Raw genomic sequence first — 12,141 nt, 5'->3', positions numbered from 1 at the left:
AAGTGAGGTACTACCTAGATGTAAGTTGTATTGATAAGTGTACTGGCCTTTGTAAATCACCATCTGTCATCCTCCATTTGTGTAAACATGCAGCAATGTGAATTTCAGTTACTGGAGAATGGCTCCCAAGTCTCCTTTTTTATTGAAAAAAAATTACATTGGAAATGTCCTTCCTGTAGAATTTGCAGCAGCATTTTTTGAGCATTTCTCGAGGGAAGCTCTAAATGGAAAAGAATGAGGCCAGAAGCAAAGTGAAACGGTGTCAGGTCTCATGGTGACAATCTCATCTGCACAGTAAATGCTTCTGTTTGGCCACTTCTGACAGTTGCCATACTGAGCATTTTCTGGATGGCACCATTTAACCAGCTTTGATGACTTTTTTTCTTAATGTTTACCTGATGAGGGGCTTGATCCCATGAACCATGAGATTATGACCTGAGGTAAAATCAAGAGTTGGGTACTTAACCAACTGAGCCACCCAGGTGCCCCTAACCAGCTTTGATGACTTTTAAGAGTAGAAATGAAGCCTGGGGACAAGTCCATGCACCCCTCTGGGTAAGAAACAGGGCTGCAGGTGAATGGGTGAGACTGGCTTGGTCCCCTTTAGAACCTGCAATGAGCTGCCCACTTAGCCAAGCCTCAGCCTCAGCCTCTGCCTCTGGAACAGGGAGGTCATTCCTGCCTTTCCTATCACGTCTTAAGTGGCTAATCCATGTGAGACACCTCTAAGGTAAGTCCTCAGGATGTGGTATTTAGAATGAATAAGCTGAGCTTTGTTACTTAGATCTGGAAGGATCCTAACAGCATCCCCATGACCTGAGAGATAAAAGAACCGAAATCTGTTTCTCCTGCATGTGTCTTTTGTACGACCTTCTTCACTGTCTTCTCTGCCTTCTGATATCCCTTCTGTGGCCGCTGTCCACCTGTCCTAGCAGAACAACAGAAACCCAGCTCTGGATATTTTAAGGAAAAAAAAAAAGATGTATTTACTGGAAGGATCTTCAGGAACTCACAGACAGGATTCCTGGAAAGGTAGGAGGACAGAGGTCTCAGAGGGGGGGAGGTGAGAACAAGGCAGGCTAGTAGCCAGGTCTATGACCAAAATCATGTCACAAAACTATCCTGGAGAGGACATTGCCACCTGGGCACTGGATGTTGATGCTCCCTAGGCTTTGCTACTTCTGCTGCCCTAGAGAACCAGTTGTTGCTGCCTCCACTGCCAGGAAAGGATTCCCTGCATCTCTGTTCTTTTTAAATGCCATTTTAATGAGGTTTGATATGCATAGAGACAAGTGGTAAATATATATACAGCTCAGGAGATGTTCCCCAAATGAACACATTAGATAGCCGTTGACCCTGCTAAAGAAATAAAACATGACCAGCTCCCCCCACCCCCAGGAGCCTCCCCTTGTCTCCCCTCCACTCATTGCTCCTTAAGGGTAACTGCTACCTTGACTTCTCACCCCAGAGCTTAGGTTTGCCTGTAACTGTGCTTTGTCTAAGTAGACTCACACAATACGTTTTCTTTGTGTCTGACTTCTGCTCAACATTATATTTGAGGTTCTTCCAGGTCGTTTGTGTGGTTCTTATGGATTTATTCTCATTTCTGTATAATACTCTACCATTTGGGTAAGCCATGAATTGGATAAGCCACCATTTGCTTATCGATTCTAGTATGGATGGCATGGATGGACATGTGGGTTGTTGCAGTTTGGGGCTTTTAAGAAGAAGGCTGCAGATACTCCAGCACATGTCTTTCGTAACCACATGCATATATCCCTAATGGGGAGGTCCATAGGAATGGAATTGCTGAATCATGGTGCACATGTATGTTTACTAATTACTGATGAGGTTGAGCCCTTTTTCATATGTTCATTAGTTATTCAGAGATCCCCTTTTGTGAAGTATCTGTTCAAATCCTTTGCCTATTTTTATTTTTATTTAATGTTTATTTATTTATTTTTGAGAGAGAGGGAGAATACAAGCAGGGGAGGGGCAGAGAGGGGGAGACACAGAATCCAAAGCAGGCTCCAGGCTCTGAGCTGTCAGCCCAGAGCTTGACGTGGGGCTTGAACCCATGAACCGCGAGATCATACCTGAGCCAAAGTCAGATGCTTAACTGAGTGAGCCACCCAGGTGCCCCTCTTTTGCCTATTTTTAAATTGGGTTGTTGGCTATACATTTTGCATCTCTGGATCCAGATTTTAAAATCTTTGCAAATGCATGGGATGAACCTATGGGTGCCTTGGTTGCTAGAGATCCCAAACAGCACACATCAAACCTTATTTGCAGTCTTGGATATTCATTCTGAGATGTTGTAGCCTCTAGGAAGGTGCCTTGGCCAGGACTCAGCTGCACATACCAGAAATGAGTCTGGCTAGTGTTAGCTGAAAGGCTATGCTGCCAGGGGTGAGGTAGCTTCCTAGTTGCTGGGAGGGCTGGAAAAGCAGCTGGAAGCTGAAAGTCAGGAGTATTGAGGGTCCCCAGACTCTCACTAGCTCTGCTGGTAGGCGGCTGCTGCTGCAGGGAGCCACAGAATCAGGAAGCCGATGGCAACAAAATCCTGCTCCCTCTGTCACAGTTCCTGCCACCACAATGAATAACTTTTCTCCTGCTCAGTTCCATCCTAACTTGCTTCTGCAGTTAATACGTGTCATGTCATTGATGGAACCTGAATCCTTGGAATCTTTGCTGCGGGTCATTTTGGGTGCTCCAACCTCAATGGTATAGGAAAAGGGGAAAGCTCTGAGCTGTGATGGGTGGTTTTGGGGGCAGGGCTGTTCTAGGGAAAAAAGAGCCATATGGGTGCTGTGGTGACTGAGTGTTCTCAGTGGAGATTGGGGGTGGGGGTGGGGGTTGAAATGCAGTCCCATGATCGATATGTAGAGATAAACCAGCTCAGCTGTATGGGAACTTCCAAAGGGCCCTTCCTGCACTCATCTGTTCAGCCATCATGTTTAGTGTCCTAGGGATGCAGTAATAAAACACCATAAACTGGGTGGCTAAAGACAGCAGAAATTTACTGCCTCACATTTCCAGAGGCTAGAAGTCTAAAATCAAAGGGCTAGCAGCACTGTACTCTCTCTGCAGGCTGTAGGGGAGGTTTTCTTCCAGGCCTGGCTAGCTTCTGATGTTTGCCAGTAATCCTTGGTGCTCCTTGGCTTGTAGATGCATCATTCCTATCTCTACTGCCCTCTGTGCCTCTGTCTCTCTCTCTTCTTCTTATAAGGACACCAGTCATACTGGATTAGGGCCCACCCTAATGACCTCATCTTAACTTGATTATATCTTCAAAGACCATATTTCCTAATAAGGTCATATTTGCAGGTACTAGGGGTTAGGACTTCACAATATCTTCCTGGGGGGGCACAGTTTAACTCAATACTCATCGTCAAGCTTGGCCATGTGTAGACCCTCTCCTTTGGCTGTCCTAGATCCCTGGGCTTTCCCAGAGCCACATGCCTCCACATCGCTGCTCTGGGTTGGCCTGGTCCTCCTCCTAGCCTTTGCCTGGGCAGAGTCCCCTCATTGTTTGAAATTCTGCTCCAGTGTATGTACCTCCTTGATCCATCTGGAAAGGAAAGTGTCATTCTGTCTCCTGAGCTCCCACCACTGGCGACTTATCCTTCCATTTTGAGTTTGTTTTTAAAGCAAACTGTTTATTAACAATGGCTATGTATGTAGCATACAACATACTGTATGTGTGTAACATACATGCAGAAAAGTAGGTAAATTATAAGGACACAACTCAATGAATTTTCATAAAGTAAATGCTCCTTTTATTTTGAGTTTATTTTCCTCTGCCTATTAAATAGCAGTTTACCATTTACAGGTCTGTCTCTTTCACAAGATGGAATGTTCTTTGAGGCCCGAAAATGTGTTTCATTTATCTTTATATTTACCCTCTCTCCAGTTTCTAGCACAATTCCTTTATATAGAAGCCCATAAGAAGTACTTGCTGAATTTGGATTTGGAAGATTAGAGTGGAATTTGCCGGGTGAATCAGACTCAGCTTGAGCTAGCAATTGAATGAAAGTCATACACAAGGATAAGTGCTTTGCTCCAAATTAGTAGCTTTTGTCTTTCTGTGTGTCTGGATTCAAATTTGTTGCTTATCAATTTTCTTCCTGCCTATGGACAATTTTTATGAAGGTCCTCTAGACAACAGAGCCAAGGCAAGGATAAAAGGGCTGACACTCTGAGAGATGCGGTCCCAGGGTGGTGAGGCAGAAACAGGAAGTGGAAGGATGGATGTCCCATCACAGTGAGCTGCAGAGAGACAGCAGGTCTGGCACATGGACTTCTCCAGAAGATATGCAAGGAGAAAACACACCTCTGAGAAGTCTGCAGAAGGAAGAATGGAGGTGGAATTTATCTGCCCCCTTTGCTTCCACCTCCTGTCTCCCACTGTGGCATTTCATGAAAGTCCAGAAGCGGAAGGACAATTGGGCAAGGCTGAGGTACCGACCGAGAGAGACAGAGAAGGAGGTGGTCGAGGGAATCTGAGAAGGTGCACAAGGTTTGTGTCCAATATGCTTCACACCTTGCGCTACTCAGGTCCTCTTGTGCCCTCCCATGGTGTCAGCTTTCCTACTACGATGTGGGGACATCCATTCTCTTGAGAGAATGAAGACATCTTTACCCCTTCCTTGGAGGTGCAAGTCCAATCAATGACAGAGTCCCCTTCCTGGTGGCTAACTGAGGTTGCCCGGAAAACTGAAGTAAGACGGCTATGAAACAAGTTCATTTGCTGCTGCTATGTCTGGTCCCAATGCTGTAATTGATATTCATCATCTTCCTCCCCCCCCACCCATTCTAGATCCTCTTCATTCTCTGCTAGCACTTTGGCTGGTCTGTGACATTTGTCCTGAGGGGTTTGAGTTCCTTGTTGCCTTGCCCATTAATAACCATTACCAGACATAAAAGTATTAAGAGAGTCTCTGGGGGAATCCCTTCAGCTCTATTCCAGACATTCCTCTCCCATCCCCATATGTACCACTAACCTAAATCTTCATGGAAGTTGGTATTAGCGACCCAGTAGTATTGTCACTCCCTTCTTGGTCTGTTGGTCACTGTCAGGAGGAGCAGAAAGTGGCCAGGGGGTAGCATCAGCTTCCGATTTAATGGAAGCCTTATTGTGTTGTGTTTCCCCTTTCCCTGGAAGTAGAACCTCTAACCCAGCTTAGCCCAGCTGATGAGAAGCATAGACTCTGCTAGGGGTCACTATGTGTAACAGTGAACAGGGCCACTCCTGGACCCATCTTCTGTAATTATACAGGTCATCCAGATATCAGTTGTCAGTTCAGGGCATATACTTCATCCTGGGGGATTGATGCTCAAGCCCATAGACATCTCCTCAGTAGGTGCCCCAGCTGAGCCTTCACTAGGCCATTCCATTCTTCTGTCAGGTTGGCTGCTCCCGAGTGGCAGCAGGGTTCACAGTAAGATAGGCGAACTCCAATCAGGAGTTATTGGTTCACTTCCTTAGTTGAAGTGGGTGACTTAATCTGAGGCTGTGTCCTATGAGAATCCAGGCAGGCATATGAGGATTTGATAACTATGGACTATAGGGCTGCTGGAGGCAACCCTATTACCAGAAAACACATGGATTCCAGTAAGGACAAATTGCTCAGTCTCCCCTCCCCCTGCCCCACCAAGTGAAAGCTGTTTGATCTAGTTGATGGATGTCTTATTCTTCCCAAAGACTGGGTTATACCATGAAGGTTGTGTCAGTCCCTCCTGCTGACAGGTTGGACACTCAGTGAGACAAACATTGGTGATGTGGAGGCAAAAAGGTAAAGGTAAGGGAAAGATACAAAGTGATGCAATACTTTAATAGGTTGGCTGTGACCTCACAGCAGACTGCAAGGGTCATAGGAGCTACTTGTTCTCTGGGCTCATGGGCTTCTCCAAAAGGTTTTCAAGCATAAAGCATACTTTGGAGAGGTCCACTCAGGGAAGAATGAGGAGTATTTATCTGCCTGCTTCCCATCTATTTCCCACTTCCCACTGGTCATTGTTCAGCCTGTGAGGTGAAAACCTTTCTAAACTAGTGGATTGCAAAAATCTAGCCTCTTGATGGCCACTCAAGAAGCCAGATCCCACACTCTGAGATTCAGCATCCTTCCAAGCTCAGAAATGGAGGAGTGTCCCAAGCCACATGGGGTACCAAGAGATAATAAAGGAGGTGGTAAGGGGTCTCTGAGCTGGTGCACAAGGTTTATATCCAATACAGGTGGGTAGTCACTAGCCAAAATGCTACATTAATTATTACAGCTTAGTTAGTGATTAGGAAGTTCTATATAAACTATTACGGGCTTCCAAGTTCTGATAGCTGATGTCATATTCTTATCTGTGGCAAGGACACTGGCCATCAGAACAGCTGAATATTATTTGGTTGAGAGTCAGTGTGACTCACTTAGAAGAATGTTAGTTATGGTAGCCTCTCTTACAGTTAAGTTTACTGCAGGTGTTCCATATTTTGTCTCTACTTGTTCTAAATACTTAAAACATTCACTGAATGTAAAGTAATGCCACAAAACATATTCTTTTAAAAACTGGCAGAAGATACTTGATCATGTGTGCTGGATATGAGCTCTCATATAACTGGCAAACCCTATCACATGGCCTGGTTTGTCTTGAGGCACTAAATATGCCTAGGGCTCAATGAGAATAGATGGTTCTGGGTTGTTGCACACCTCCAAAGCTCTCCTTCTAGGGTGGGTAGGATAGGAATTGCCACTGCAGCTTGCAGGCCCAAGTCCACAGTGTGCCATGAGTGGGACTTTAACCTTTCCACCATCTGGACTGTTGGGTGGCCCTGGAAGGTTGACTCTCATAGGAGAAGTTACCTCAGCCAGAACTTACAATGGGAGAAACAAAAACTTATATACAACATGGGTAGGTGCACCACTCCCAAAAAACAACCTGAATTTTATGATATGACTCTGAATTTTGGACCCTTTTGTGACTTACTTTGAAGGCATTGAAATCTTAAAAACTGAGTAACAGGACAAAAAATATCACTTTGGCTACTAGTGGAAAATGGATTGACCACAAAACATCTAAATGAAAGAAAAAAGAACAGAGTTAAATTCCAAGACAAGTAAATATATTGGACCTTGATGATTTTAATGGACCTTTAATTCCTAAATTCCCATGTGTTGCTACATAATTTCTTCCAATAATGCAGAAAAATAAAACGAAAAATCAATCTCCCCTCAAATCTTTTAATGAAAAGTAACTCTAGTTACAAAGAGTTAAGGTTAAATTTAGATGTGGATGCTGGGTGACTGGTAAAGCTTATCTGCTTATATTTTCATTTTCTGAAATTCCCTGTTACTTTTTCATGTCTACTTGTTCTTGTTTCATTTTTACCAGCTTTGTTTCACAAATTATTTCTCTTTTATTGATATTATTCCTTCATCTTTAGAATATTAAACCTATTTACATTCATTTTTAAAATATTGTTCTGATATATCTATTTTGTCTGAAGTGATTCATCTGCTGAGCATTTGACTTTGTTGGCTTCTTTGTTAGCATTGATTTTCTTCATTGATTTTAAAGTTTGGTTTCCAGTTTGTCTTGAGTGGGGAGTTTCTCTCTCCCTCCCTGAGCCTTACCCACAACTTTACTTTTTGTCTAGTGATTTTTAAAAATGTTTTACTTAAGGGGCACCTGGTTGGCTCAGTTCGTTAAGCATCTGACTTTGGCTCAAGTCATGATCTTGTGGCTGATGGTTTGAGCCCCAGGTCAGGCTCTGTGCTGACAGCTCAGAGCCTGGGGCCTGCTTCAGAATCTGTGTCTCCTTCTCTCTCCACCCCTCCCCTGCTCATGCTCTGTCTCTCAAAAATGAATAAACCTTACAAAAAATCTTAAGGTTTGTTTGTTTGTTTATTTAAATGTTTATTTTTGAGAGAGAGTACAAACTGGGGAAGGTTGGAGAAAGAGGGGAACAGAGGATCTGAAGAGGGCTCCATGTTGACATCAGTGAGCCCAATGTGGGGCTCGAACTCACAAACTGTAAGATCATGACCTGAGCCAAAGTCAGATGCTCAACTGACTGAGCCATACAGGCAACCCTCTAGTGATTTTCAAAGTTCCTGCACCTCACTCTGGAGAGCCCAGTCCAGAGCTAGGCCTTATAATAGGGACTTAGGGCTTCTGTTCTTCAGTAACATTGGGAACATATCCCACCCACCCTGTCACTGAGCCTGATAGCAAGTGAGTTCAGGTTCTGGCCACAAGACTTCATTTCAGCTATGACTCTGGGAAGAGTGTGATAGCAGCATTAAAATTTTTATTTTTAATTTTGAAATAACTTATACTGTGGTTTGGAGAGTTTCCAGAGTTTTCATGGTGAACATGTGGAGATATGGGGACAGTGGCATGCTCAGAGAGCGTGGAAACTCTACACTCTTTTCCTATTTATCTCTTCCATCTCGCTATTCCTGTGTTGTGTACTTTTAAAATAAACTGGTGATCTACAAAGAAGAAAGAGGAGGAGGAGAAGGAGGAGGAGAAGGAAGAAGAAGAAAGAAGAAAGAAAGAAGAAGGAAGAATGAAGGAAGGAAGGAAGGAAGAGGAGGAGGAGAAGGAAAAGGAGGAGGAGGAAGAGGAGGAGGAGGAGGAAGAGGCGGAAGAGGAGGAGGAGGAGTCTTATAGAAAAGTTCAAGTATCCATCATCTAGCTTCCCCTAATGTTAATATCTTATCTCAGCAAAGTACAATTATCAAAACCAGAAAATTAACATGATATGATACTATTAACTAAACCTCCAGCTTTATTCATATTTCACAAGTTTTTCTCTAATGTCTTTTTCTATCTTGTAATCCAATCTAGAATCCTACATTGCATTTAGTGAGTTTCTATATCTGTGATCACATCTACTTTTATTAACGAAGATCTGTCCCTTCTCCCCCATTTATTTATCCCTTCAACTATTTGCTTATATCAGCATGAACTCAGGGGTATTTATTTTAGTTGATGGGTTGTAATCCAATACAATAGCCACTGGATAACTTCCAGCCCACTCTGATACCACACAGTGGCCTGGCTTCCATATCCCATCTCATACCAGGTACTTCTATTCCCCGTTTTCCATAGGAATTTCTGTAACTCTTGGCCACCTCTGCTTCTTTCCTAACATTAGGCCTAGGAGGCCCACTGTTTTAGTTTTGAGATAAAAGTCTAAATCCTAACATAACCCACAAGGTATTGCATCTGGCCCCTATGTAATTTTCTAGCTTCACCTTTTTCTCATTCACTCTGTTGTTCTCAATGCTCTTACTACATGGAAACTTTTCTTCTTTTTTGAAACCTGTAAAGTTCACCTTGCCTTATGTTCTTTGCCCTTTCTGTTCCCCCTGCCTAGAATGGTCACCACCTCCCCGCCTTCTTTTTGAGCTGAGCCATAGTGGCCTTTTTGGTTAGTTACTGTATTGTTTAACACCTGAACAGCCTCTAGCCAAAAAGTCCTTGAATCAAAAAGGGCAGGCTTCCAACAGGTATGCTCATCTTTGCCAGTTTTGTTAATTAGAAGGAGTTTTCTTCAAGTAGAACATGTCAGCACCTAGGAGCGGGACTTTTCCTCAAGTATAAACTATGTCATCTTCTCTAAGGAATGTAGCCAAAGCAGGAGGGAATTGGAAAAGGCATAGCTGTTCACATAAAAGCTGAATGTCTTGTTGAGTGTCAAGTCATTTGACTTTAGAACTGGTAGAAGAATCAAGAAAATAACATGAGGAACAACCAGCATCAAAGGGCAGCAGAATTTGCCAAATGAGCTTCTGCCACTGGCTGTGTTACATGCTAACCACCAATTGCTCTTCCTTTTCCAATACTCTCTGTGAAAAGAGATTTGGTATGTTGTGAGGGTTCCAAATTTCCTTTAAGTATGTGAAGGACTAAGTTAGGTAGATCCAGTCATGATGGTTGGATCTGTTTTTAGACATTGGTCACAGTTGGAAATGGCCTGCACTTTAGTCATTTCCATTTCCCCTTACTTTGGTACCATTAGCTCCATAATCTTATAACCAGCAAAGGTTATAAGGTCATGTCCGTCATGAGGCAGCACTGTGTTAGTCCCGCCATTGCCTTCTTCCCATTTGTTGTGGGGCCAGAAGAGTGTGGTGGCATCCTTGCTCTGTGGATCTCTGTTCGTAGGTCACTCCTGGCAGGGTGTGCCTCCAAATCCACCCTCTGGGGTTCTGGGTCTCTAATCTCAGTTTCAGTGGTATTTGCCATCCTGCTCCAGCTCTGTGGTTCTGAGACTTAGTGGAAGGAGGCTGGGTTGGAGTTAGTGGTCTATGCTGCCTCACAGGTCTCTAGACAGTCACCCTTCTCCATTTCCTCATGTCTGCAAGGGCTTAACCCACAGCCAGCATGCCCTGCAGTTGGCACTAATGCGGGCCCTCCTCCCTTTGCTATCTCCCCACTGAGCGCCCCTCAGCCAAGCCCCTACCAGTCAATCCCATCAGGCATTATCTCCCTGCTCTGACCCCAGGGACTCTCTCAGTTCTAAGGGTCTGAGGTTCTGAGGATTTTCCTTGAGCAGTCTAGAGGTATTGAGTTTGGGAGCCTCACCCCATACCTTCTCTTGCATCCTACAGAAATCAGGGTGAAATGGCCCACACCTGTCGTGGCACCATCAACCTGTCCACCGCGCACTTTGACACGGAGGACTCTTGCAGTATCGTGCTGACCAGTGGGGCAAGGACCTACCACCTCAAGGCCAGCTCGGAGGTAGAGCGGCAGCAGTGGATCACCGCCCTGGAGCTGGCCAAGGCCAAGGCTGTCTGCATGATGAGCAGCCACTCAGGTAGTGAGCACTTGGTGAGCGGGTATACATGCAGTGTCATGGATCCAGAGAGAGTGGGACTTGAAAGTGTTTGGGGGGTGGTGGTGACCAGGAGACCCAGGCTAGTCCAGACCAACCCTGGAAGGTTGGGATATGTGTTTACCCTTCCTATTCAACTCTGTGTGTCCTCAGCAATGAGATGCTTAGGTGGTCAAGGTTGGGTGGACAGGTCTTGGGATAGAAATATTTGTGATGAGGAGGGCTGTGTGTATTTTTCTTTGGGCAAGTATGGTTCCTAGATTTTAACAGAACCTTCAGATGCTGCAGTGAGTGAGATCCAGAAGCAGCAGCAGAGGTGGGAGTCCAGGATCATGTACCTGTGCCGTGGGCCAGACTTTTTCCCAGGCCCATTATGGAGATTGAAAGCTATTTAGCCAGAGCTGTTGTCTTTGCTGAGGTGATAGACCAGCTCAGATATCCTGAGCAAGACGTTTAATTGTTTAATACCTGCATTTATTTTTTTAATATGTCATGTCTTTATGTGATTCATAAACCAGAAGTTTCAAAAGCACATGCAGTGACACCTGCCCTTGACTCTTGTTCCCAGCCAACCACCCTATTATCCCTCCCAGAGGCAACCAGAGCTACCTTGTGTCTTTTACATATTTATTAAAATTGGTACTTATTTTAAAATAAATGCAGTCTTCCACTTTCCTTTCTTTCCACTTGGCAATATATCTTGGAATTTCTTCCCTATCAGTACATAAAAAGCTTCCTCCTTGTTTTTACAGCAGTATAGTACTTTGTTGTATGGATATATCATAGTTTATTTAACCCAAAACCTGTTGGTGAACATTTAGGTTGTTTATTTTGCTATGACATGCTGCACTGCAATGAGTAATCTTGCATTTTGTTTCACATTCGTTAAAGTATAAATGAAGTATACATTCTAGAAAGTAGGGTTGCTGGGTTAATAGCAGTGTGCCTTTGTAATTCTGAGAGATTGTCAAGCTAACTTCCATAGGGGTTGTAATATCAGATGACTGTAGCAGTGTGTGACAATGTCTGCTTCCCATAGCCTTGTCCACCCAGAGTGATAGCAAATGTTTCTGATGGGTGAAAACTAGGTCCACACACACTCAGGGAGGAGATATTGGGAAGCTGTAACTCTTCTGAAGTTAAAGCAAAATGGCGTGTGTTTTCTCAGACCTATGTGGGATTCTTTTAGGAAGGCAGGGCTCCATGTGAGAACAAATCACAGCCTCTCCGCTCCAGGATTATCTCACAGGCTGGTTGGGGAGACATTGAGTCCTATGGAAGGAGCTCTAGCACAAAACAGGATG

The 12,141-nt window shown here is 44.2% G+C and overlaps 1 protein-coding gene across 2 annotated transcripts in view; it reads left to right on the top strand.

Annotated features, from left to right (window-relative positions):
- Positions 1–12,141, top strand: part of OSBP2 (oxysterol binding protein 2) — a 177,311-nt gene that overhangs the window by 23,588 nt on the left and 141,582 nt on the right. For both annotated transcript variants that reach the window (XM_047088496.1, XM_047088498.1), the window contains exon 2: positions 10,611–10,819. In XM_047088496.1, the coding sequence (XP_046944452.1) occupies positions 10,611–10,819 (209 nt within the window). The remainder of the gene's footprint in view (positions 1–10,610; positions 10,820–12,141) is intronic.

Source organism: Lynx rufus, unplaced genomic scaffold (assembly GCF_022079265.1).
Source record: "Lynx rufus isolate CCGP_SWC_20201006 ecotype Redwood Valley unplaced genomic scaffold, mLynRuf1.p SCAF_24, whole genome shotgun sequence".
Classification (NCBI taxonomy): Eukaryota; Metazoa; Chordata; class Mammalia; order Carnivora; family Felidae; genus Lynx; species Lynx rufus.
The sequence above is the reverse complement of the archived record's forward strand: the minus strand, read 5'-3'. Positions and strand labels throughout refer to the sequence as shown.